Below are 25,576 nucleotides of genomic sequence, written 5' to 3'. Positions count from 1 at the left end.
AGACAAGGTGGTTTTTAAGCCGCTGCTTTCGTTTCTATTTGTGTTTTCCTTGGATGCAGCAGCTCTGATGTCCTCTCAGGTTCATTCCAAGGAGCATTTGTATTCATTTAAGTTTGTGGGCACTGAGCAAAGGCAAGCCAGCCATGGCCGGCCTCAGGGACTGTGCCTCCCTCTGCCTCCCCAGCTTTCCCGAACTTTCAGGGCTTACCTTAGCCCCAGTCAGTCGGTGAAAACTTTTTCATATACAAAAAAAAATTTTTTTAAGAATCCTTTTATATGGAAGATAGTATTTTTTTAAAACATCGAGTTGGTCCTAAGTGTCTTGGCAGCAGATACTACAGAACATTTGGATTTATATTTTCTCTTCATAGAATAAAACCTTCAGTGCCACTACCTCAAGAGTTCTGCAAGTTCACATTATGTAAATACATGTAATAAAATATTTACTTAGGGTTTCCACAAAAGACTGTCCAAAGGGGAGAATAAGAGAGCTGCTCTTTGCAGGTCTTAGAGGCTCTGCTGGGAATTCTGAGTGAAATCTAAGCCTCTGAAATGTGTTTTGATTGGCTTCCTTCATGTTTTATCTCCTGTAATGAACTCTTTGTCAGTTTGTCAATTTTGACTAAGGACAGAAAGTTCATGTGTAGTAACAACACACAGACTGAATTTAAAATTATGGTTTATATCATGATGTAATAATCCTCTCTTTTCCTTCAGTCAATATTTACCTGTTAGGCTAATACATTATAATTCTGACTTCAAAAGAAGACACTTTATTTTACCTTCCCCAAGTGTTGGTTTTAGATACTTGTAATATCAAAATTGAAAGCTGAGCCATCTGAGACTCTTGGCCACTTCCTCTTAGGGTTGAGTTCCTCGATCATTGCAGGGCAGGTGCCCCTGCTCCTAGTGACCCAACAGCTGAATGGCTCTCAGAGTGAGGCGGCTGAACTCTGAGCCACACCGGTTTCTCTCTGCTTTCCCAACGCCCCTCTCGTCTGTGGGAAGTGGGTCTATCATATTATCCCACAGCCACTGAGATCTCTTAGATGCAGACTTTGGTTTTCCCCAATGCATTCATGTTACAGGACTAGGCAGAAAAAAAACAATGATTGCCCTGTAGGGAGGGTAGTCCCTATAGATGAGGAATAGGGAATCTTAAATTATGTTCTGTCCCCGAACCCCTTATTTTAACTACCCCATGCTTAAACTGTTTTCCATTTAAAAAAAAAATAGAAGGAAGAAGGGTCCTCCAGAGATTAAGGAATAGGAGGATAATAAATGGCTATGAAATTCGCAGATAAAACGTGTGATACTTTTGGATTGATCATCTAGGCAGACAGGAGCAAGTAGTGATGTGCTCGGAAGCTCTTCTGAGTCAACTTGGGTATCAGTCAGGACTCTTCCTGGGAGTCGTAACTGAAAGGGAACTGATTGATTCGTGAACTGTCAAGTCCATAGGTAGACTGGTTACAAGTTCAGCTGGATCCTAGAGTTTAAATGAGGCTATCATGATTTTCCCCTTATTGCCTAGACCTGTTATTTTCCATATTGGCATGATCGTGTGACAAAGATGTTTCCCTGGCAGCTGCAGGCTTATGGCAGTCCTTACTGTCCGGGGTCCCAGCAGAGATGCCTTTCACTGAAGTTACTATGAATAAGGATAGTGTATGGTGGAATCACATCAAGCATATATTTAAAGATTTTATTTAGTTATTTTAGAGGGGGAGAGTGCATGCACATGAGTGGAGGAAAGAGCAGAGGAGTGGTGGGGGAAGAGGGAGAGAGAGGGAGAGAGAGAATCTGAAGCCAACTCCGTGCTCAGTGTGGAGCCCGATGCAGGGCTCCATCTCACGATGAGACCATAACCCAAGCTGAAACCAAGATTTAGATACTCAGTCAGCTGAACCATCCAAGCACCCAAGCATATATTTAAAGTTGAGCAAATTCGCCTTTGTGTTGGTATCGTCAGTGTGCCTCTGTCTGCCCATGACGCGCTTGTTACACTATACCCCTACTTTACATGTGAACTCTTTTTTGTATTCTGTCCGCTCTGTCCATTCTCATATGTGTGTGTGTGTGTGTGTGTGTGTGTGTGCATTTGTGTGTAATCACAAATGCTGTATTTGAGATCTGCTTTGTGGGATGTTCAAGAGTAAATCTAAATTTATAACTTAACCATCCCCTCAACCCCACTTTAAGTGTAATTCCATCAGCCTACATCACCTGCCCATCTCTCTGGCAGAACTGGTGGGCAGGGCCCACTCCACCAGAAAGGGACAGGGCAATTCTGTAAGAGAAAAAAGTAGGTCTTCTACCAGACAGGAAAAAACAACAGGCAGACAAGCCTATTGTTAATTCACTCACTCAACAGGTATTTCTTGAGTGCCTACCATTTTTCATGCATTCTTCTAGGTACTGGGCCTAGACCAGTGAACTTTACACAGAAGGTTCTGCCTTGCTGGAGCTTACATTGTAGGAAGAGAGGCAGACAGTAAATTTATAAGCCAATAAAGATACACTGTGATATCTGACAGAGATGAGTGCTCTGAGGAAAAGAGCATGGTAATCATCTTCATTCATGGATTAGGTGCTTTGACTGTGGAGGTAGAAGAAACAGAGGGCAGAGAATCTCTTCTTGCTCCCAGATTCTCTTTGAATTAATCCTTGTATGATAAGAAGGATTTTGATAAGCAGGTCCCATTGCAATGATGCCAAACATAAAAAAAAAAAAAAAAACAACCATGAGCCAAGCAAATATGTCAGTGGGATGAGGTAAGCTGTGTCCTGGGAGTGGAAGAAGGTTTCCCATGATGGCTGCATGCAGACATGTTGGGGGGGGGGGGGCACTGAAGGCTGGCAAGGCAGATTGTGGGGAGACCAAGCAAGGACATGGCTTAAAAGGCTGAGGAGTGGCATCACCAGATCCCTGACTGAGAAGATTCCAGGGCTAGGTAAGAAGGGGCAGAATCAAGGTAGGAAGGCCAGGCGCAGGGCTCAACATAAAAGACTGTGCTCAGAATGGACAGAAAGTCCTTAGAAGCAGAGTCTGCAGGATTCAGGGACTCACTCCTTTCTAGTGCCCTGAAAGGGTCCCTTTGCCAGCCAGAAGGAGCCTGCTTTGGCAAGTCTGCTGATGTTTACAAACACAAGAGGCCTTTAGAAGCGGGAAACATCTTGCGAAGATGGTTAATGTTGTGTCTTGAGGATAAAAATCTCACCATCTGCTAGGATATAGTAAGGAAAGTAACCATGTGAATCCCCGGGAAGACTGGAGATGGTGATCCGCGCTTCGAGGCCCGTGGCCTCCGACAGTGCCACACAGTCCCAGGAGGGATTCCTGGGAGGGATGACCTTGCTTTCCACACCACACTGATCAGCCTCCTTCTGCATTTACAGGCAACTTTGAAGTGGGGGTTCACATCGCAGATGTCAGTTACTTTGTTCCGGAGGGATCTCCCCTGGATAAAGTGGCTGCTGAGAGAGCTACAAGTGTCTATTTGGTTCAGAAGGTAAGTATCCATCTCCAGTTTCTGGAATTGAAGGACAGCCTGTTTGGTCTGCTTCCATAGTTTCTCTTTTCTTACCCCCGCCCCCCGCCCAAAAATGGTCATGAGAAATAGCAACCTTGTCTGAACATCTTTTCTCACATCTAATGAGATCTTTAAAAAGCAGGGTTTTTCTCCCTATAACGTGAGCTCCAGCAAGTGTTTGCCCTTGGTGGTTGCATGTTTTCCTTATATATTCAAGAGGAACTATATCATGGCAAGACACGGGGACCCATCTCAGGTTCCAGACTGGCCCTGCCACCTGAGTTAAGTCAGACAGGTGCTCAAGTTCAGAAAGAAATGAGGAACGGTAACTGCCTTCAAAATATTGTTCCGAAACCGGGCTCAGCAGACTCACCTCATGCCAGCCACAGTTTTTATGACGTATTTTTGCAATACAGCCACGTGCTATACTGTGGCATTTTAATGTCTGTGGCATTGTCACACGACAACAGAATAGGATGAAATGCCTTTTTTAAAAAAAATATTTTATTTATTTGACAGAGAGAGAGAGAGAGAGATCACAAGTAGGCAGAGAGGCAGGCAGGGGAGGCGGGGGGGTGGGGGACGGGAAGCGGGCTCCCTGCCAAGTAGGGAGCCCGCCCGAGGTTATGACCTGAGCTGAAGGCAGAGGCTTAACTCACTGAGCCACCCAGGCGCCCCTGAAATGCCTTTTGAGAAAACATTTCCACCCCTGCTGGAATCAGCTCCTGCCTTGCCCTTTCTCAGAGACGAGAAAGGATTCCATCTGAGAAGATCTACAGATGACAAATATGCATGTGAGAAGATGGTCCACATCATACATTATGAGGGAAATGTAAATTAAAATACCAGTATGATCCCACCCAAAAAAACAGGCACTATTCCCTACCCATCAAAGGTAGCGTGAACAAGTGAGTCCTATGGATTCACACAGTAGGACTAGAGAGCCCAAGTGCAGGGGGATTGCCCACGATTCTGCATCTGGGTCCTGATTACCTGAGCTTTCACTTAGTGAAAGGGAACAGACTTTTCTTTTATGACTTGTGCACTAGTATGTGTGTTTTATACTTAAATATAAATGTTTTCATTTTGAAAGCTTTTTGGGCGATGACCTTCCCTCCACTCGGGCTCCTTATAGAAGTATAGGTCTGGGGCGCCTGGGTGGCTCAGTGGGTTAAAGCCTCTACCTTTGGCTCAAGTCATGATCCCAGGGTCCTGGGATTGAGCCCCAAATCGGGCTCTCTGCTAGGCGGGGAGCCTCCTTCCCCCTCTCTCTCTGCCTACTGTCTGTCTGTCAGAAAAAAAAAAAAAAAAAAATATATATATATATATATAGGTCCCCAGCCTATGCAGACAAAGGAACCACTCCAAAGCCAAGCCCCTCACTCATAGCTTGGCTCTCCTGAGAACAGAGCTCTGACATTCGTACATTGTTTACACTTAATATAACCTCAGGTTGAAGAGATCCCATCCATACCTCCTGCCCCAAAATGGAGTGACCAACTCTGGCCTTTGTCTGGCCCAAGGCCTCTGAGAGAAGGGAGATCAGACTCCAGAATCCCCTCTATCCACCAAACTATGATGTTATGATGGGAAGAAAAACAGAAATGGCAATCTCTAAGACTTTTAAGACCACAGAAAGTGAATAAACATGAGTTGCTCTCTCCATATAGAAAAGTTTAATAACTCTGTTTTTCAGATTCACATATTTAAGAATTTTGGACACAATTAGAGGTTCTTCTAAGCAGGTGATTTTCTCTTACCTAGCTCTTGCTTTCTCCTTTTATAACCAGGAATTATGTTTCAAAATCAGAAAATGGAAAAATAAAATGGGGTTAAATAACAAAGCACATTTTCTTTCCTCTACTTTGTGTTCGTGATTGTCACAGTTTTAGGACTTCTCACGGCTGCAGAGTTGGGGCTCTGCTCCTGAGCTCTGAAAGTGTGGAGCTGGATGGAGGAAGGGCCCGTGTGCCCCTGAGTGACTGCGGGCTCCTGCTGCCCAGCTCGGCTCCCACGTTGGCAGGAGCAAGTGGTACCAGCCCGCAACCTTGGACAGCAGCAGCTGTGCATTCTGGTTCCTTTGAACCACTGCTCTGACCTTTCTTCCTACTCATTTTTGTAAAAAGGACTGTGTCCAGGAACTTTTCTGCTGTTTTCACTTTACTTTGCCTATAAAGGTCTTCTTAAAAGCTGGATGAGCTGCTTACCTCTTCCTCCAGATTCTCTGCTTTCTCATTTAGCAGAATCATCTCTCCCAGCTTTATCAGATGGAAGGAGGGGTGTGTGTGTTGGGGGTGGGGAGCCGGTTGGTTTCCCACCTTAGAGGGAATGTGGCACCAATTTGTTTTCATTCAGTGGTACTGGCTTGTAAGTAGCTGATACTGGAATTACAGTCTAAGCTTGATTTGGGGAATTATCCCACAGATCAGGACTACACAATAAAACTGTTATTAGGTCCAAATTTCATTTTACTGTCTTTAAAATGAGATTCTTTTTTGGGATTTTACTCCCAGTAATAAGTATTTGGTTATTTTCATTAACCATAAAGTATACTCAGGAGAAAAGATAAATTGAAATAGTGTCCATTTAAGTCCCATGAAAAGGACACACTCTTTCTTTTTTTTTTTTTTTTAAGATTTTATTTATTTATTTGACAGAGAAAGATCACAGGTAGGCAGAGAAGCAGGCAGAGAGAGAGAGGGAAACAAGCTCCCTGCTGAGCAGAGAGCCTGATGGGCTCGATCCCAGGACCCTGAGACCATGACCTGAGCTGAAGGCAGCGGCTTAACCCACCTGAGCCACCCAGGTGCCCCCACACTCTTTCTTTTTGACAAAAATCAGGCATCTGTTCATTAAGGGGATAAGTGTCTACCTGAGTTTAGGCCTGTCCTTCTCAGAAGGTCATGACATCTACCCAGTTAAAGATCTCCTGTGTTCCCCGAGAGGGAAATACAATGAAACTGTGAAATGTAAAGTAATTTTTAAAAATAAGTGAGTTAAGTTTTAAAAGTCAAAGAAACCCTAAACAGTTGAAACCTGAAGCTAAATTGTCTGCCTGTTGGCCCCAGCGCCCATGTTATTTTAGGTGTGAAACAGCTCAAATGAAAGTTCGCCCATAAATCTCTACGATATTTTATTGGTACTGCTTTATAATAGAGATCAAAGATTGGGATTGGAAGCCTGTCTTAACGTGGAGTCCAAAGAGTTTTAAGATGTTCCTTTCTGACCCCAGCAGGTTGTCAGAGTGTTGATGTTTTGTTAACGTCCAACTGTGTAGCAAAGAGTTGATCCCATTCAGAATTCATGGAAGTGTTGATATGAAAAAGAAAACTCTTTCAACAGAGATGTTGGCTGGCAAGTGAATTATCTCTTTCCTTTCAAGCTGTTTCAGTGTGCGAGTGGGGAACTAGCTGAACCTTACTGTTAAAACCTTGAAGTCCTCAGAAAAAAGGAGAAAAACTCCCTAAGTTCTCAGGCTCTGACAGCCAATGGGCTCCGAAGGTGTGAAGGAGTTCTTGGGGCAGCGAAGGCCTGGACTGGAAGGGGCAGAGGAGAGGCCTGCTGCCGCTCCTGGCTGGGTTGCTGACATCTGGCTCCCCTGAGCTTTGGAACCCCCCCTGTTGCTGCTAGTCCCCCCGATCCTCTTTGCACGGATGATTGATTCTTCCCCCTCTGTGGCCCTTTCCGTTGGTCACAGGGCTGTCCTGGCTAACCCGTTGCTGAACTTGGCCAGCCTGCCTGCTGTGGCTTTAGCAGATGTTTCTGCTCTCTGAGGCTAATACAAGATTTTGTAATCTTATTGGTACCCCCACCCAGCTGCCTTGGGCAGTGGCATATGTACCTAAATGATCAGTGTCTCTCAGCTCTCCCTAGCCCTGGTCCAGAATGCTTAGAAAGTTAGTGTCCCGTCACCATGTCCCTTTATTCCGTAACCAGCTTTTAAGCCATGCCCTGACCCAACTTTGATGCTGGCTTGAAACATGCTTAAAGTTATGAAGCTCCCTTTAAGCCCCTTTCCTTTCTTTTCCTGTTGCCTGCAGGGCCATCTATCTTCATCTGGCTCCTCTTTGTCGAGGACCGGCTGTGTGCCAGGTGGCAGGTGTGTAAAGATGGGAGAGATGCTGATCTTGCCCCAGGGAAGTCAGAGCAGGTGGGCACGTAACTCACACAGTGCATGGGGCCACCTGCAGTTACAGAAGTCCTCCCAAGGTGAGGGAGTATTCGGGAGGAGAGAGAAGTTGCATCTCCCTGGGTTGGTGGTAGGAGAAGAGCTTCTACGAGAGCCAAGATGGCTTCACAAAGCAGTGGATTTTTGAGCAGTGTTTCCAGTTTTGAGTAAAAAATTTCTAGGTGGACATGTGAGTGAAGAGGGCATTCTAGGCAGCGGCTCAAAAAAGCATGGAACATTCAAGAAATGGCATGAGTTTGGAATGGCTGGGGTCTAAATTGCAGGAGAAGCCAAAAGATGAAGTTACAAAGAGAGGCCTAGAGTGGCAGGCTAAGGAGTATGGACTTCATCTTGAGGACAAGCAGGGAATGGACAGGGTCTCCTTTGTCTCAAGTAGAAAATCACCTTAGCAACCATATGGTTGAAAAACAGTGAGGCCAGAGGGAGGAAAATTGTTATCTGTACCAGGCCTCTTTCCCTCAGCCCTGGCCCCTTGAACCTTTGAATAACCACCCCAAAATACACAGGGATTTTTGCTCACTGAATTTTAGGAGAGTGTATCAACATGCCAGTGTCCAGCTGGACCCCCAGGAGAACTAGAGCCATAGGTGTCTTTAGCCTGGTGATAAAATGGACATCCCAATGGGGTGCCTGGGTGGCTTAGTGGGTTGGGCCTCTGCCTTTGGCTTGGGTCATGATCTCAGAGTCCTGGGATCAAATCCCGCATCAGGTTCTCTGCTCAGTGGGGGGTCTGTTTCCCCCTTTCTCTCTGCCTCTCTGTCTACTTGTGATCGCCTCTCTGTCAAATAAATAAAACCTTAAAAAAAAAAATGGGCATCCCGAACAAGGAGCCCCCAACTGTATCCCCTCCCTGTATAGGAATCCATATCACACAACAGAGACTCAGACTAGGCAAACAGGGCAAGTTGGCTTCCCCCTGTTGTTTTTGCTTTCCTCTTGGAGATAAGTGGGCCCACCTCTGGAGGCCCTCTGCCAGCCTCTCACTGAGAGCTCTTGGCCACTGTTGACCCTTGGCTGCTGATCATGGAGGGTCCAGACTCTGCTGGAGACCTCTCCACCCCATTGAAGGTATTTGGACCCTCCCTCATTAGCAGGACAAGCAAAAACTGGACATTGTCGAATTTAGTTTTTCAGCTATTGGAAAGATAAAGACCGTGTGTCCTACTGTAATGGGATTGCAAATTATCGTTGAGTGGAATAGAGTAAGAAGATGCAGAAGTCTGGAGAATAATAAGGAAATCTGACCCAGAAAAATTTCTGCTCCAGAACTCTGCTGCTGGTTAGGAGACTATTAGCATGTAACCCGAGAGAGACGAGTATGTCCATACTTGAAGTTGGAGAGGAAAGAAGACTCATTCGAGAGATTTAGTTGTAAAACCTATAAAAGAACCTGGGAACTGACTGGGTATAGCAGAGAGAAGAAAGTGGAGAAATCAAAAAGTAACACCCAGTTGTGTTCTGTGGGAGGGGTGTGTGTGAGAGAGTATGTGTGTGTGGTTGTTGTTTGCGTGCTTGTTTAACTGGTAACAGGATGCTGCTCTTAACAGAGATAAGAAATACACCATAGCAACAGGTGCAGGGAAGAAAATGCTGAACTTTGTGTTATTCATGCCAAGTATGCAGGGGACGTCCAAAATAAGGTGTCCGGGGGTGCCAGGGGGAGCAGGTAATAAAGGGATCTGGAGTTATAAGGAGAGGCAGGGCTGGAAATGCAGTATGTATGGGACTCGTGGATCAGTGGGAGTGTAACCCCAGGAGTAAGGGAGGGACCTGAGGAGCACGTGCTTGGATAAGAAAGGGGAGTGGAGGGCAGAGGGTGAGAGCACAGTTTAAGGAGCCAGCCGAAGAAAGGGTCTAGTGAGGACCAATGCAGTGTCCACTAGCTCTGTGTTCAAAAAGTACATGTGCGCACAGTCTGTAATGTTTTACCTGAGGAATGGTCATTTATGAGTGCACAGAAAGAAGACAAAGGTTCTGTACCAACATGTTAACATTGTTTCTTCTTAAGCACAGGGCCTCGGGCCTCGCAATTTTTACATTCTCATGTTTTGGTTTGTTATCACCTAAAATTTCTACCACAGACATGTAATTTTTGTAATTTAAAAAGGTCATTTTGAGGGGCACCCAGCTGGCTCAGTTGGTAGAGTGTACAACTCTTGATCTCAGGATCGTAAGTTTGAGCCCCGTGTTGGGTGTAGAGATATTTTTAAAAATAGATAGGGGCGCCTGGGTGGCTCAGTGGGTTAAAGCCTCTGCCTTCGGCTCAGGTCATGATCTCAGGGTCCTGGGATTGAGCCCCGCATCGGGCTCTCTGCTTGGCGGGGAGCCTGCTTCCCTTCCTCTCTCTGCCTTCCTCTCTGCCTGCTTGTGATCTCTGTCTGTCAAATAAATAAAATCTTCTAAAAAATTTTTTAAATAAATAAATAGATAAAAATAAATAAAAATTAAAATCTCTATTGAATTGGAAAGTAAAAGGAAAGTGTGAATGAAAATAGGAAGCATGAACTATTTTGAGAACCTTAGTGACATGAAGGGAGACCTCCAGATTGGGAGAAGGGAGTGTTGTTTCTGATTCTAGGAATGGGAGACTGACCCTGTATTTATGGTCTCCGGGAAGGACAGTGCAGAAGAACACATAGCTAATTGAGAAGAGCTGTGGCTAGGGAGGGATTGGATCAAAGCTCAGACAGGAGGCCAGGCTTTGCACAGGTAGGACACTTGAGCTCTCAGGGGACTGAGGTGCCCTTGCCTAACAGAGGAGCAGTGTTGGGAGAAAGGGGCTGGAGGGAGGTTTGGGAGGAGTTGAGTCCAATGGTCTCTCTTTCCTTTGTGGAGACACGTTGAAGTTCTCTGCTAAGAGCCTGGGTGGGGGAAAGCAGCTGGGTAGAAGGTTTGAGGAGTTTAAGAGAGTCTTGGCATGGAGTCAGGGAGCCTGGAGGAAAGAACCAGCCGCAGACAAGGGAAAGGACTGCCAGCCTCCACTGAGGTAGTAGCTGAGCCCGGCTTAGTGACCTGGTCCAGTGACCGACTGCCACCGCTCAGCTGCCATTTACAAACAAAGGAAAGGCACATTGTGAGACTGACAATGGGGCCATTAGGTTGGCACAGAGACAGGAGGGGAGTTTAAGAACTTCAAGAGACTCATCCATGGGCTCTGTACCTTGGAGTGAAGCTAATGAGAGCCACCATCCAGGGGTCAGAGGATGCCTCAGTGGTCTCATGACGCTGATGACAGCCGGCAGTGTCTCAACCCTAGAAAGACCCGTCTTCTCTTTTCCACTTCTTTGTTGTGTGCTGCGCTCAGCCGCCCGGCCTCTGAGTGTTCCCGGGTGCGGTGGCAGAGGTCACATAGCTCCCAAACATGCGTAGACGACACATGCTGTGGGCCTCCCATCCCCCAGAGTCACAGGACTTGTATCTGAGGAAGTAACCGCCTGTCTATCCAGCCTGCCTCCCATGAGGATCCCGGCCATGCTGTGGTCTTGACATGCTACGGGCTGTGGAGCACCTTACCAGGGAGCCCGGCAGAAAGCAGGCCTAGCTGATGAGAGGCTGTGACGTCCACATTGTAGACGTGATTTTAACACCTTCGGTCCTTCACCTTTGAAAGAGGAATAACCTCTATTTCTAAAACTATATGGACATAAAGGCTGTTTTCTCTGAATACCATCTGAATTCTGCCCCAAGATCTGGTGAAAGTTACTCAAAGGAATATCCTTTAAAACTTAAAGAGAACTATCCTACCTGAAAATGTTTTAATGCCTAGCTTTTCATGAGCACTTAGGTTCTTGGGCATCTGGGTATTAAAATGTTATCCTCGGTAGAAAATACAAAGTACCAAGCAGTGCTTGTGACCTGAGCAGCCCCTGAGTGTGCCAGGAGTTTTTAGGAAAGAATAGTCAAAACAGTTCATCTTACACTTAAAATACTAGCTGCCTAGGAAATTCTTATGTAAAGTTGTTTAAATAGAAGCCCGCCATGTATTTCATAAAATGTTTTATGTGTAATAAATAGTAAACACAGAAAGAGAAAGTGGTTCATTTCCTGGGCAAAAGTCAGTCATTTGCAGACAGAGGGCCTGCTGCGTGTCAGATGGGAGATGGAGAGACAGGAACAAGAGCTTGTCCTCATTCCTGAGGATTCTATGGTGTAGTAGAGGGGAGGGGCACAGAAGGAGGCGAGCACACTGTGTTAAGAGCTATAGAAGCCTCTCAGAAGAGCTGGGAGAGTAGAGTAAGTGACAGACTGTTTAGGACTGCCTCCCATCCTTTTTGAAAGAACAAAGGTGGTTGAGAAAACGATTCAGAACACAGTACATCCTCCCCTGAGGGAATCTGGATAAGCCTTTGAGGGACAATGGAGCTGAATCTTCAAGGATGTGCAGAAGTTGGCCAGATGCAAAACATCCAGAAAGATGTCTCAGAGAAAGAATGATCTTGGCAAGAGCGGGAGCAGTGAGCAGGCCTGGCAAGCGAGAGGTGTGCCACGAGCAGCCCTGCTGAAGGGGAAGGCCAAGCCTGGTGACCCAAGGACCTGGGAGACCCTGGAAAGCCAGCCAGCTCGCTTGTATTGAGTATCTTCCGTATTGTTTTGCCGGCATGAAGACTGAGGCTCAAAATCACACTAGCTTGCCCAGGTTGTACAGGAAGTGATGGGCCCCAAGTCCGTCTCAAGTCCGTCTGGCTCCCGGTCCTTTGCTCTTTTTCTCACATGGTGCAGCTGAAGAGTATGGACCTCACTCTATTGGTTGCTGGACTTTAGACCTTATTTTGGTGGTAAAGGCCTTTTGGCAAACAAAATCCTAACCCCCAACTCTAGTATATAAGAACAGATCAGGTTGTATTTCATTAGCTTAAATTTCTTTCATATTTAAATGCATAACTTACAAGATCAACTCGTGAAAGCAGTGGTTTTCTTTTCTTTTTTTTTTTTTTTAAGATATTATTTATTTATTTGACAGAGAGATCACAAGTAGGCAAGAGGCAAGCAGAGAGAGAGAGGGGGAAGCAGGCTCCCTGTTGAGCAGAAAGCCCGATGCGGGGCTTGATCCCAAGATCCTGAGATCATGACCTAGGCCAAAGGCAGAGGCTTTAACCCACTGAGCCACCCAGGCGCCCAGTGGTTTTCTTTTAATTAAGCTCTTTTGTTTTGGAATAATTTTAGACTTAACAGAAAAGTTGCGAAGACAGTACAAAGAGGTCCCAATACCCTACACCCAGTTCCCTCAGTGTTAAATCTTACAGCACCTAGGACATTTGTCTTAAATAAGAAGCTGATATAGGAATGTAACCATTAACTACAATCTATACCTTATTTGGATTTCACCAGCTTTTCCACTAATGTCCTCTTTCAGGATTCAGTTCAGGAAACCACACTGCATTTAGTTGCAGCGACTTTCTTTTGCCAAACACTTAAACACGAAGCCAGGAGTTCTATTACATTCCCATACACTCAGCTTTGTGACTCACAATAAGATAGTTCCTTGAACTCTTGGAAGAAACTCTAGCTAGGTGTAAAGAGGTATGAAGTTCTGGGCTACAAGCATGCAGGGTGAGTAGCCTACTACCAAAATATAATTGGGATAATTACCAGCTAATGCAGCCCAGAAAAGAATCCAAGAATGCATACCCCACAGATTTGATTTAGTCTGTCTTAGCTTGGGCTGTCACAGAGTATGCTAGACACCGGGCAGCGTCAACAACAACACTTATATTTTCCACAGTTCTAGAGGGTAGAGGTCCTAGATGAAGGTCCCAGCCATTTCGGTTCCTAGTGAGGACTTTCTTCCCATGTCCTCACATGGCCTTTTTTTCTGTGTCTGTGCAGGACAGGGAAAGGGGAGTTACCTCTCTCTTTCGGATCAGAGCCCCATCCTTAGGACCTCATTTAACTCTTAACTACCTCCTAAAGACCCTGCCTCCAATGCAATGACATTGAGAGTTAGGACTCCCCCCAAAGACATTTGGGAGGAGGAGAGACAATTCAATCCGTACGTGTTATTTGGTAAAACACTTGATACTTATAAGACAATATTAAATACATAGCTCATACTTCAACACTCATTATTATATAAGTTGAAGAGGATGTATTATCATCTGAACAGATGGTCCCAAAGCAATGGTAAGAAAAAAAAATGTCAAAAGTGCTCATGCTATAAAAGCTGTTAGCCAAAGTTTTCAGGTGGTCATTGGATTTTACACAGGTGCTAGGAAGAAATCCCACATCCTTCAGAATAATGCCGAGTAATGCCATACAGTTACTAATTATTTGTTACTGGTTTGGGCTGTGAGTTCTAGAAGTTACTTTTCCATGTGAAATTTTACTGTATTGAAACAGTACAGGTACCATTTACACAGAGTTAGAAACCACTAGGATTTCTTACACAGAGTAAGAAATAGTAGGAATTATTTTGCTTTTGCTGACAAATAACTGGATAACTTTACCTCAACAAGTACTGAGTTCTCTCTCTTGCCTACTGCCTCTCAGTTACTTAAGGCAGGGTCAAGCGTGAGCTGCATTATCTGTACTGGATACTGTGAGTCGAGGAGTCCACAGCCAGTGTGTTGAGGAAAGGGCTATTTGTGGCTGTTTCTAGTTTGGGGACAGGGTGAATGATAATACTGTTAATCAAGAAGAGTGGAAGAAGGAATAGATTTAAAAGGAAGAGTAAGTCTGAGGTGTCTTCAGGACATGCAGGGAGATACACGGTCTTCATCTCAGGAACTTCAGGGAAAACAGATAGCATTCTGGGATAGCTTTGAAGTCATCATTTGAAAGTAAGTTGGAGAGAATTTTTTTTAATGAAAGAAGGTATATCACTGGATCAGTATATTAGGGACTAGAAAGATCAATAAGGGGAAGACATAATTTAGGTTTAAAAAACTGCAGTATGGGGTTGCCTAGGTGGCTCAGTGATTAAGCATCTGCCTTTGGCTTAGGTCATGGTCCCTAGGTCCTGGGTTCGAGCCCCACATCAGGCTCCCTGCTCAGCGGGAAGCCTGCTTCTCCCTCTCCCACTGCTGTGTTCCCTCTTTCTCTGTGTTTCTCCCTCACAAATAAATAAGATCTTTTTTTTTTAAAGATTTTATGTATTTATTTGACAGAGATCACAAGTAGGCAGAGAGGCAGGCAGAGAGAGAGAGGAGGAAGCAGGCTCTCTGCGGAGCAGACAGCCCAATGCGGGACTCGATCCCAGGACACTGGGATCATGACCTGAGCCGAAGGCAGAGGCTTTAACCCACTGAGCCAACCAGGCACCCCTCAAATAAATAAGATCTTTAAAAAGAAAAAAAAAAAACTGCAGTATGAATGACTAGTTGACCACAGTGTTCCTCTAGGAAACGTGTGATATTTTATTGGAGTAGCCTGTTAATGTTCCAACAAGCAATTTGGTCGGTTGTGATATTTTCAATCACTAAAGTGTTGAAGCTGTAATTTTACCACAGTAAAATGCCATCATGAGTTTACATTCGCCCCTTGGTTTTTTTTTTTTTATCTGTCCCAACTTTATTGGCAGATCATTGACAAAATGTAATTGTATATATTGCAGGTGTACAATGTGATTATTTGAGACACATGTATATTGTGAAATGATTGCCAACAGGAAGATAGTGAACAACACATCCATCACCTCACACAGTTAGCTCTTCTGTTTGTGCATGGTGAGAGTGCTTAAGATTTACTGTCAGCAGATTTCACGTGTGCAACCCCCTTTATTAGCTGCCGTCACTGTGCTGTACCTGAGATTCTCAGGACTGATTCATCTTATAACTGAAACTATGTGCCATTTGACCTCCATCTCCCCATTTTTCCTCCCCCGGCCACTGCCATGTAAGTGATACCATGCAGCATTTGAGTTCCTGTGTCTGGCTTATTTCACTTAGTGTAATGCCCTCCTATGTTCATCCCTGTTGTCACAAAGGGCAGAATTTCCTTCTTTTTTATGGATGATCATATTCCATAGTATATATGAGTATATATACATTTTCTTTATCCATTCATCTGCTGACAGATCTGTAGGTTGTTTCCATGTCTTGCTCTGATGGGTAATGTTACAGGGAACATGAGAGCACAGATATGCCTTCAAGGTACTGATTCCATTTCCTTGGAATATATATACCCAGAAATGGGGTTGCTGGGTCAAACAGTAGTTCTATTATTCATTTTTTGAGGGACTGCTATACTATTTTCCATTATGGCTACACCGATTTACAGTCCCCCCAACAATGTCCAAGTGTTCTCTTTTCTCCACATCCTTAATTATTTCTTATCTTTTTGGTAATAGACATTGTAACAGATGTGAGATGATTTTGAAACTAAGAAAGCAATCCCACTTGTAATAGTACCCCAAACAATAAAATTTTTAGAAATACATTTAACCAAGAGGGTGAAAGACCCGTACACTGAAAACTATAAGACATTGATGAAAGAAATGGACAAAGGCACAAATAAGTATGAAGATAGACACCCAGTGTTCTTGGATTGCAAGAATTAAAGTGGTTAAAATGCCCATACTACCCAAAGTTAGCTCCAGATTCAATGTAATCTCTATCAAAATTCCAGTAGCATTTTTCACAAAAATAGAAAAAGCTATCCTAAAATTCATACAGAACTGCAAAAGTTAGCCCTGACCAGCTAAAGCTATCTTGAGACCAAAGACAAAACTGGAGGCACCACACTTCTGATTTCAAACTACATTACAAAGCTATAATAATCAAAGCAGTATGGTACTAACATGAAAACAGACACACAGACCAACAGAACAGAATACACAGCTTGAAATGATTCCCATGTATATATGGTCAACCAATCTTCGATGATTTCTTCAATAAATGACATTGGGAAAACTGACAGCTACATGCAAAGAATGAAACTAAACTCCCGTCTTACATCACCACACACAAATTAGCTCGAATTAAAGACTTAAATATAAGACAGTGGGCTCTTAAGTATATAGTTCAACTGGAACAGTTGCACCCAAAAGTACAAGTCATTCGACTCTAGAGCTTCGGTTTTAGTATATAGACTTTTTTTTAGTAAAAAGTCATTGTTTTTCATCGCTGTAATGTACCTACTTTTTCCCTGTTACCAATTCTTCTCACCTTTCCAGTTGACGTTCCCACTTCTCTAGAGGCTCGTGGAAAAAGTACCAGATGGTCTAGTCTTTGGGGGGAGAAGCTTCCTCCATCTTGAGCTTGTTCTGGAAGCTCAAGGTGTTCACCAAAACTCTGCCCTCGGGGCTGCTCTAAACCTGTGGTAAAACTGCAGGAAAGTGCTCACAGGCCTGTTCTCTGTTTGCAGGTCATCCCCATGCTTCCCAGGCTGCTGTGCGAGGAACTGTGCAGCCTCCATCCCATGACCGACAAGCTGACCTTCTCCGTGATCTGGACACTAACCCCAGAGGGCAAGGTAAACAACTTACACACGTGACCGTTTCGTTTAGTGAGTCCCTGTTAATCATCCCCTGGGTGCCTGAGGCGGAGCTGGAACCCCGTGGTGGGAGGATGAGGGCACTGTAGGGACCACTGTAGCCGCCACAGGGGAGAACAGAAAAGAGCCCCCTGCCCCCAAAGAGCCGTCAGTCCACTTAGAAGGCCAGACTGACCCTAAGCAATTAGAAACAAGTTACTTGTTTTTTATCTTTTCTCAGGGGAGGGAAGAAATTCTGTCAGCAAGGTCAAGTGGGGAGGCTTAGGGCAGGAGATAATATGGACATGAAGGCAAATGTGGCTTGGCTGTGAAAGGGGGAACATTCCGAGAGGACATTTGGGGAAAGGGTTGTGAGTTTGGATAGGTGGGGTGAAATCAAACTATTAGGAGCCTCAAATGCCAGTCACAGATGAATTCTGAATGTTAGCATTCCTCTGAAGTGTCCTGAGAAAGGTGCCATTGTAGGAAGGTGAGTGCTCCAGTGTAGTACCGGTGACCCAGTAGTTTGAAGATGAATTTAAAAAAAAAAAAAAAAGATGAATTAAATTGACCCGAGGTAATGCTATCATCAAGGCCAGTGGTGATGAAACCATGGATCAAGAACAGAAAGGAGAAGAATGTCAGCAGGCATTCCCTGAAGATAGGGTCGAAGTAAGGCAGATAAATGGAAGATAGCTCCAGGAAAAAAAAAAAAAAGAAAAGAAAACCAGTCTCCTCCCCCACAAACAGAAATAACCCTAAACATCCAAAAAAAAAAAAAAATGCAACAATGAAGTAAGATGTGACATTCAGTGGAATGTGACACAGTTAGTAATGCTGTGACAGAGACCTCGTGGGAGCATAGGAAATGTTTATGCTGTGATATTAAGTGGAAGTAAAAAGAAGATATTGAATTATGAAGACGTTCCAAATAAAGATGGAGGATCAAATACCCACATTCACTTTCATTCCCTCCCAAAACCTCACTAAAACAACAGTGAAGAGATTTTTTTTTTTTAAGACATAAACCCACAAGGACAAAGAGAATGGGAGAGCAGACAACAGCAACAAAATTTTGGAAGCTGGAAGCAGATGGATGAGTGGTAACTGACTTAGCAGTCCCGAGAAAGCTGAATCCTGAGCCAACGATGGAGAAGGCCAAGAAACAACCCGACTTGACATAGCAGAACCCTAAAGAAATTCAGAAATCGATGGTACCACATAACTCCACAAAGTAGAGGAGAGGTGGGTGAGGAGGAAACTGACCGTACTGCTTGAAAATTTGTTTAGAAAGATCGCCCCTGCCATAAGTGGGAAGAAGACCAGAAATGTATCCTCTGGATGGGATAAAGCAAAGGATGTCTAAACTAGAGGACACCAAGCACACCTGATGGCCTTGGGAGAGGTCGAGTGAGTGCTGGCATCCTGAATGTTTAAAATCTTAGCTTTCTTTTCCAACCAAGCCCAGAATTCTGGTCATCAAGCCTTATACCCTTGAGTCAAGAGATAAGAAACTTTTTTTTTTTTTTTTCTGTTTGAGGAGTCTGAGTATGATGAAGATTTAGAGATAAGAACCTGGGGGGCGGGGGGCTTCCTCACCTGCAGCCCAGCTGTGTCTCCCTGCAGAAAAGCCTAGAGGCAGAAAGCTCCACCAACACAAGCAGCACTTTTTAGGATTTCACTAAAAATCAGCACTTCAGTATTTCATTCTCACATGTGAAGAGACAACCAAGGAGCACCTGGCTGGCTCAGTTGGTGGAATGGGCAACACTTGATCTTGGGTCATGAGTTCAAGCCCCACACTGGGTGTAGAGATTACTTAACAAGAGAGAGAGACAACCAAGACCAGAGCCTCTTCCATGAAATAAAAAAACCAAAGTAAACAAACAGAAAAAAGCAACTAGGGCAAAACAGACTCTACAGGGGAAAAGAAACTATCACTTATAGCCCATGAGAATTTTTTTAAAGAAATAATGTCATGGGGGCACCTGGGTGGCACAGTGGCTTAAGCCCCTGCCTTCGGCTCAGGTCGTGCTCTTGGAGTCCTGGGATCGAGTCCCCAATTGGGCTCTCTGCTCAGCAGGGAGCCTGCTTCCCTCTCTCTCTCTGCCTGCCTCTCTGCCTACTTATGATCTCTCTTTGTCAAATAAATAAATAAAATCTTTAAAAAAAAAAAAACAAAGAAATGATGTCATAACCTCTAGATACTTTACAAAAGAAATGGGTTGGTGCAGGAAGAAAGAGCTCATGAAAATTTAAAACATGATAGAAGAAACGAAGATTCAAGACTCTGGTTGGAAGACAGAGTTGAGGAACTGTCCCAGAAAGAGATAGAATAGGTAAGAAAATTAGAGAACTAGTCCAGGATAGCCAGTATCTGTTCAGTGAACATTCCAGAAATAGGGAACAGTCAAAATAGAGGGGGAAGAAATGATCAATAAAATAATTCAGGAACTGTCCCTTTACCAGAGGATGTGACTTTCCAGCGTGAAAGCACCTAATGCCCCAGCACCATGTTTGGATACATGTCGTCTCCAGGCCACAGCATCATAAAATTTCAGAGCATCAAGGACAAAGGAAAGATCCTCTTGGCTTCTAAGAAGGAAAAAAGAAAAGTCACATACAGTATTATCAGGACTCAGAATACCTTCAGACTGTTTTTGTATTATAAGCCTAGTAGCTAGATGGCAATTGAAACAAAGCTTCCTGGTTTCCAAAAGACTGATTTTTGTGCTAAAACTCTGTACCCTGATAAGTTCTGAATAAAATGTGTGAGTAGGAAAAGACATTTCAGACATGCAAGGCCTCAAAAAAAAAAAAAAAAATGTATCTCTCATATACCCTTTCTCAGAAGCTACCAGAAGATGGGCTTTACCAGAGTGAAAGAGTAAGTCAGAAGGAGGAAGACCTGGGATTCTGGGAGCAAATAAACCAACCCAAGAAAGCAGTGAAAGAATCACCTAGATCACAGATTGGGAAATTTTCTCTGAAAAGGACAAACTTTTCCTATAAAAATAGTACCTTTTTCTTTTTTCTTTTTTTTTTTTTTTTTTTTTTTAGCTTTTAGGCCATTCGGTCTTTGTCACAACTACTCAGTTCTGCTGCTGTGGTGCAAAAGCAGACAATACATAAATGAAAGAGCATGACTGTGGTGTAGTGAAACTTTCCTTAAAAATAGATGGCTATCACTGCAAGATGGGCATTAAGAAGGGCATGTGATGGAATGAGCATTGGGTGTTCTGTGCAACTGATGAATCACTAGATTCTACCTCTAAAACTAATAATACACTGTATGCTCCTTAGATTGAATTTAAGTTAAAAAGAGAAGTAGGTGGCAGGTGGGATTTGACCCCTGGACCATGATTGGCTGACACCTATAGATGATGGTGAAGGAAGCCCTTAGGGCACTGGTCCTAGGGAGGTATAGAAGATAGTCCAGACTGTAGCAGGCCCAAAGGCTCTAAGAGAGCTGTCTTTAAGAAAATGAAATGGTTAAAAGAGCTATGTGTCTGAATTTCTTGAGAAATTATTTAGACCAGCAGTTATAGAACTTTCTTTTTATTCTTTTTTAAGATTTTATTTATTTATTTGACAGAGAGGGAGATCACAAGTAGGCAGAGAGGCAGGCAGAAAGAGGGGAGGAAGCAGGCTCCCTGCCAAGCAGAGAGCCCAACACGGGGCTCGATCCCAGGACCCTGGGATCATGACCTGAGCCGAAGGCAGGGGCCTTAATCCGCTGAGCCACCCAGGCGCCCCAGTTATAGAACTTTCTAGTCCCAGCACTTGTTACACTAAAAAGAGTCTTTGATGACCTCAGAATGCTTCTGTTCATGTGAATTACCACTGTTTACCTTATTAGAAATTAAAACCAATAAAAACTTTAAGCATTTACCTATTTAAATTAAGGTAATAATACTAAGCCCAATCCATTATGTTAAAATAAATACCACTTTATGAAAAATAACTACATTTTCTAAAATTTAGAAGAGAAGCTGGCTTTATATTTTTGTAAATCTTTTTCACATCTGTACTAAAGATGTTAAACGAGGTTCTCATATATGCTTCTATATTCAAACTGTTAGAATAAGTTATTTTGGTTGAATTACATTTGTGAAGAAAATCCAGCTTCAGACAGGTCGTTAGGAAAGAAAGGTGTATTTTAATCACTTTTTCAGATAATTGTGGATATTTGTCCTTGTACTACACCAGAATTCGGCAGTTCCTTAAAAATTAATTCCAGTCTTAGAATCCGAAACTGTATGTGCTACAGACTAAATTCTGTACCCCCAAAACTCGTATGTTAAAGCCCTGAGGCCTACAATGTATATTTGGAGGTACAGCCTATAGGGAGATAATTAAGGTTAAATGAATTCATAAGGGTGGGGCCTTGATCTGATAGAATTAATGTCTTTATAAGAAGAGACCTGTGAGGACGCAGTGAGAAGGTGATGCCTGCAGGCCAGGAAGAGAGCCTCTCTCACCAGGTACCACACTGGCCTTCCCAGCCTCTAGAACTGTGAGAAATCAATGTGGTTTAAGCCCCCCTCACTAGGGTATACTGTGAGGGCCACCCCCATAGATTAATACAATATCAGTTGAGTTTTTTTTTTTAACTGGGTTACAGTAAAATCTGTTTTATACTTTAAATGGATCTTTTACCCATACAGAGATTTTTTTTTTATCATGTACTTAGAAAATTTACTTCATTTAGAAAACACTGGCTCATTATGCTGATCTCTTAAATGTGAACATTTCATTATATGATCTCAAAATATCACCTTGGTTAGTGCCTCTGCTGATTTAGGTAAGATTTTAAGTATTAGGAAACACGCATTCATGTGTTGGATACAAGGTTTCCAAAATTCTAATATTTGCGAAAGCTCAAATTTTATCATGGGCAATAAATAATGCAGTTGTTTTCCTCGAAGTGCCAAAGAACCACAGCTAGAGTGATATTTGTTCCTTAAGGTAAAATGGTGTTCTGTTAAAAAAAAAAAAAAAAAAAAAGCGATCAGTTTAGCTTACCGGTCAAAGTTACAGAAACACCTTTTCCCAAGACGACCATACTACTTGAGCAAGCAGCATAAGGAGAAAAGGACTCAAAGATTGAGGCATAATAAAACTAAAAACTTGTACTGCATCATCAAGAACATTCTGTAGCGAGGTAGCTTCTTTGTTGCTGTGGGTGAGGTGGTAGAGGGTACCCCGGCCCCTGATGTGGTTTTGCTGTTGCCTGATTCCTGCCAAGGCGGTCGAACTTTACCCCACCAGTGCTTTTGTTCTGCGAGGGTAAATGTCAACGTGTGGAAAAGGACAAAGAGTGCCTTAGTATTATTATGAAAACAGCATTGACCTTATAGGCCCCTGGAGGGGTCTCAGGGACCCTCCAGGAGGGCACGGACCATACTTTAAGAACCACTGTTTTAGGGGCATCTGGGTGGCTCAGTCATTAAGTATCTGCATTTGGCTCAGGTCATGACCCCAAGGTCCTGGGTTCGAGCCCCATGTCGGGCTCCTGGCTCGGCGGGAAGCCTGCTTCTCCTTCTCCCACTCCCTCTGCTTGTGTTCCCTCTTTTGCTGTGTTTCTCTCTGGCAAATAAAATCTTTCAAGAAAAAAAAAAAAAGAACCACTGTTTTAGACAGTCGGAAAGATTGGGGTGGATTCATGTACATAGTATAAAGAAAAATCAAGCAAATGAAGATGAGATAATTATTAATTCTAGTGAAAATAAAAAAGTGGTGTAGGAAGAAATAGCATTCTTAATATGTACGTAGTCATAATACTTCATTCTGGTAGTGATGATGTCGTCATCGGGAAGATGAGGGCCTGGAACGGTTATGTGGGTTGGTTGGGGGAAGGGAGTGCATGTGGAAAGAAAAATAAATTCTCTTCTTCTATAGTGAAGGGTTTTCAATAATGCCTAAAATTGAAAAACCAAGTAGTCATCAAGCAGGCTAGGTAGAAAGATGGAAGTAGCCAGCAACATAACCACCTGCAAAGGTGAAAGAGGTTACCCTTGGCAAGGAAAGGGACAGAGGGCTGCTGGTTTTCATAACTAGACTTTAACACTGTTTGTCTGCTTGAACTATGGCTACTTTAACTTTTCAATTTTTACTTTGAAAAATTTCAAAAATGCGTAAAAGTAAAGAAAATAGCACATAAGCCCACCATCCCTATCTCCCAGATTCACTACTGGCAACCCCCCCCCTTCTTTCTTTCTAAAGTATTTTAAAACAAGCCGGAGACATAATGTCATTTCACTCATATTTTGATATGTGACTTAATTTGGACATTTTCTTGCATAACAATAATGCTAGCACCCCTAACAATTAATTCCGATGCCTTGGTGTTATCCACAACCCAGTCCATAATTACATTTCCCTGATTGTCTCCAACTGATTTGTCACAAGTGGAAGCAAAACAAGTCAGTTTGGTTTTTATGACCCCTAAATATCTGATTAGAAGTTCCTTTTTTAAAAAATTTTATTTATTTATTTATTTTATTTTATTTATTTTGACAGAGAGAGATCACAAGTAGGCCGAGAGGCAGGCAGAGATAGAAGGGGAAGCAGGCCCCCCGCTGAGCAGAAAGCCCAATGTGGGGCCTGATCCCAGGACCCTGGGATCATGACCTGAGCTGAAGGCAGAGGCTTTAACCCACTGAGCCACACAGGCACCCCTATAAGTTCCTTTTTAAAAGTAAAGAAGTAAATATGATCTGAGATACAAAGAAGGAACTGTGAAGATAGTATGCCAGCAATCATATTTTGGTGGAGGTGGGACCCATGCATGGGGGGAAAAATGAATGGAAAAAGATCAGAAGGAAATAAAATAGAAAGCCAATAGTGGTTGTATTTGGGTAGAAAGAGTATGAGTAATTTTCTCTACTTTTTTGTATTTTCTAATGTTTTTTGAAAACATGCATTTTATATTTTTATAAATGCTTATTTTTGCAAAAGTTGAAATAGAAAATAAAAGCCCATAGAAGAAAACTGACTTGAGTCAACAGAAAAGAACTTTGAATCTCAATTATGCCTGCCAGCCTCAAACCCAAGAAATAAAAAGCTGCCTGATCTAATGAACTACTAAAATACGAGGGTCATAAAAGAAGAACTCGAAAGAAGCGAAGTCTGAAAACTCCATTGGTCTTTAAGGTTTCTGTTGGAGGCAGCGTCTGGTGAGCAAGACTTCTGGCATGTGAGGGGCTGGAGAGCAGGTGTGAAGTAGGCACAGGGTCCAGAAGGGCACCAGACCAAGCCTCCCCCAAACTAAGCCAAAGAGGAAGTGCAGGGGCTTTGGGCTGGGGACCATCATGGAGCAAGACCCACTGGCCATACCCTGCACAACCAAGAGACCACCTAGTGGGTGGGCCCGGTGGGTTGGTTGTCCTGAGATGTAGTTTTGCATGAGTACCTCTTACAGTCAAGATACATGAAATGAGATGTCAGACGCCAGACTCCTGTCCGGGGGGTGGGGCTTGTTCAAGACCCTGGCAAGAAGCAAGGAAAGCCTGCATTAACCCGGGGGGCAGGGGAAGCAGGCAGGAGGGACAGGGAGCCGAAGGAGGCCATTGAGGAGGAAGGGGGCCCCGCATCAAGAACCGGGAGTAAATGAGGAGGAGAGCAGCCAGAGCCTGAGGCTGGGTTTGTATGTGGTGGTTGCTCCACTGGTGATGTCTTGGACTTAGAAGGGGCCAGAGCAGCGCCCCCTGCGGCCTTCCGCTGCTACTACATGGCCGCCGGCCTCACTGGCAGTTGAAGTGGAGAAAGTTCTGCGTTTTTCCTTAGTCTCCTAGAACGTCTTACTTTCTGGAGCAGGCATGACCAGCTCTAGAAAGGCCATTCCAACTTTCTTCAAACACCCACTAGATTTTTTTTTTTTAAAGAGCCACACTAAAAAATCTTGGTTGTCTATGCTTTCATTAAGCCAATACCCAGATTTTTAGGTCAATGAACTGGGAAGGGTCTGGGTTTTTTTCATTGTTTTTATTACCATATAATGTATTATTTGCCCCAGGGGCACAGGTCTGTGAATCATCAGGCTGAAGGGTCTCTTGGGCACGTTTTTCACATACTGGTGGTGAGAGCATTGTTCTCTGATTTCAAAAATTTATATTGTCATGAGGGAAAACAAACCCAGCGACATCTTGTGCTTCATAAGATCCAACTCTGGTACCACGAAGTCCACTTTGACCGTGAGAGACCAGTGTGAACTTGGGATCTCCAGCACTTCTGTCTCCCTTGGCACTAAGGCTGTGCAAACAGGTACCGTGTCCTGTGTGCCCCACTCATCAGAAGATATCTTCATTTGAAGTCACCTTTGTAAAAACACCAATGTTATGCTTTGAAGAGATCATAAGCAATAATTGGACTTGATTACTGAGTCTTTGAACCTTAGAACCATGAAACGCCAGGGTCAAAGTTCAGAACAATAATGGAAGGGTCT

The 25,576-nt window shown here is 43.6% G+C and overlaps 1 protein-coding gene across 3 annotated transcripts in view; it reads left to right on the top strand.

Annotated features, from left to right (window-relative positions):
* Nucleotides 1–25,576, top strand: part of DIS3L2 (DIS3 like 3'-5' exoribonuclease 2) — a 359,703-nt gene that overhangs the window by 252,144 nt on the left and 81,983 nt on the right. For all 3 annotated transcript variants that reach the window (XM_082690641.1, XM_082690643.1, XM_082690642.1), the window contains exons 11-12: nt 3,400–3,512; nt 17,023–17,130. In XM_082690641.1, the coding sequence (XP_082546767.1) occupies nt 3,400–3,512; nt 17,023–17,130 (221 nt within the window). The remainder of the gene's footprint in view (nt 1–3,399; nt 3,513–17,022; nt 17,131–25,576) is intronic.

Source organism: Mustela nivalis, assembly GCF_964662115.1.
Source record: "Mustela nivalis genome assembly, chromosome: 11".
NCBI classification, from domain to species: domain Eukaryota; kingdom Metazoa; phylum Chordata; class Mammalia; order Carnivora; family Mustelidae; genus Mustela; species Mustela nivalis.
This window is presented reverse-complemented; position numbering and strand designations above follow the sequence as displayed.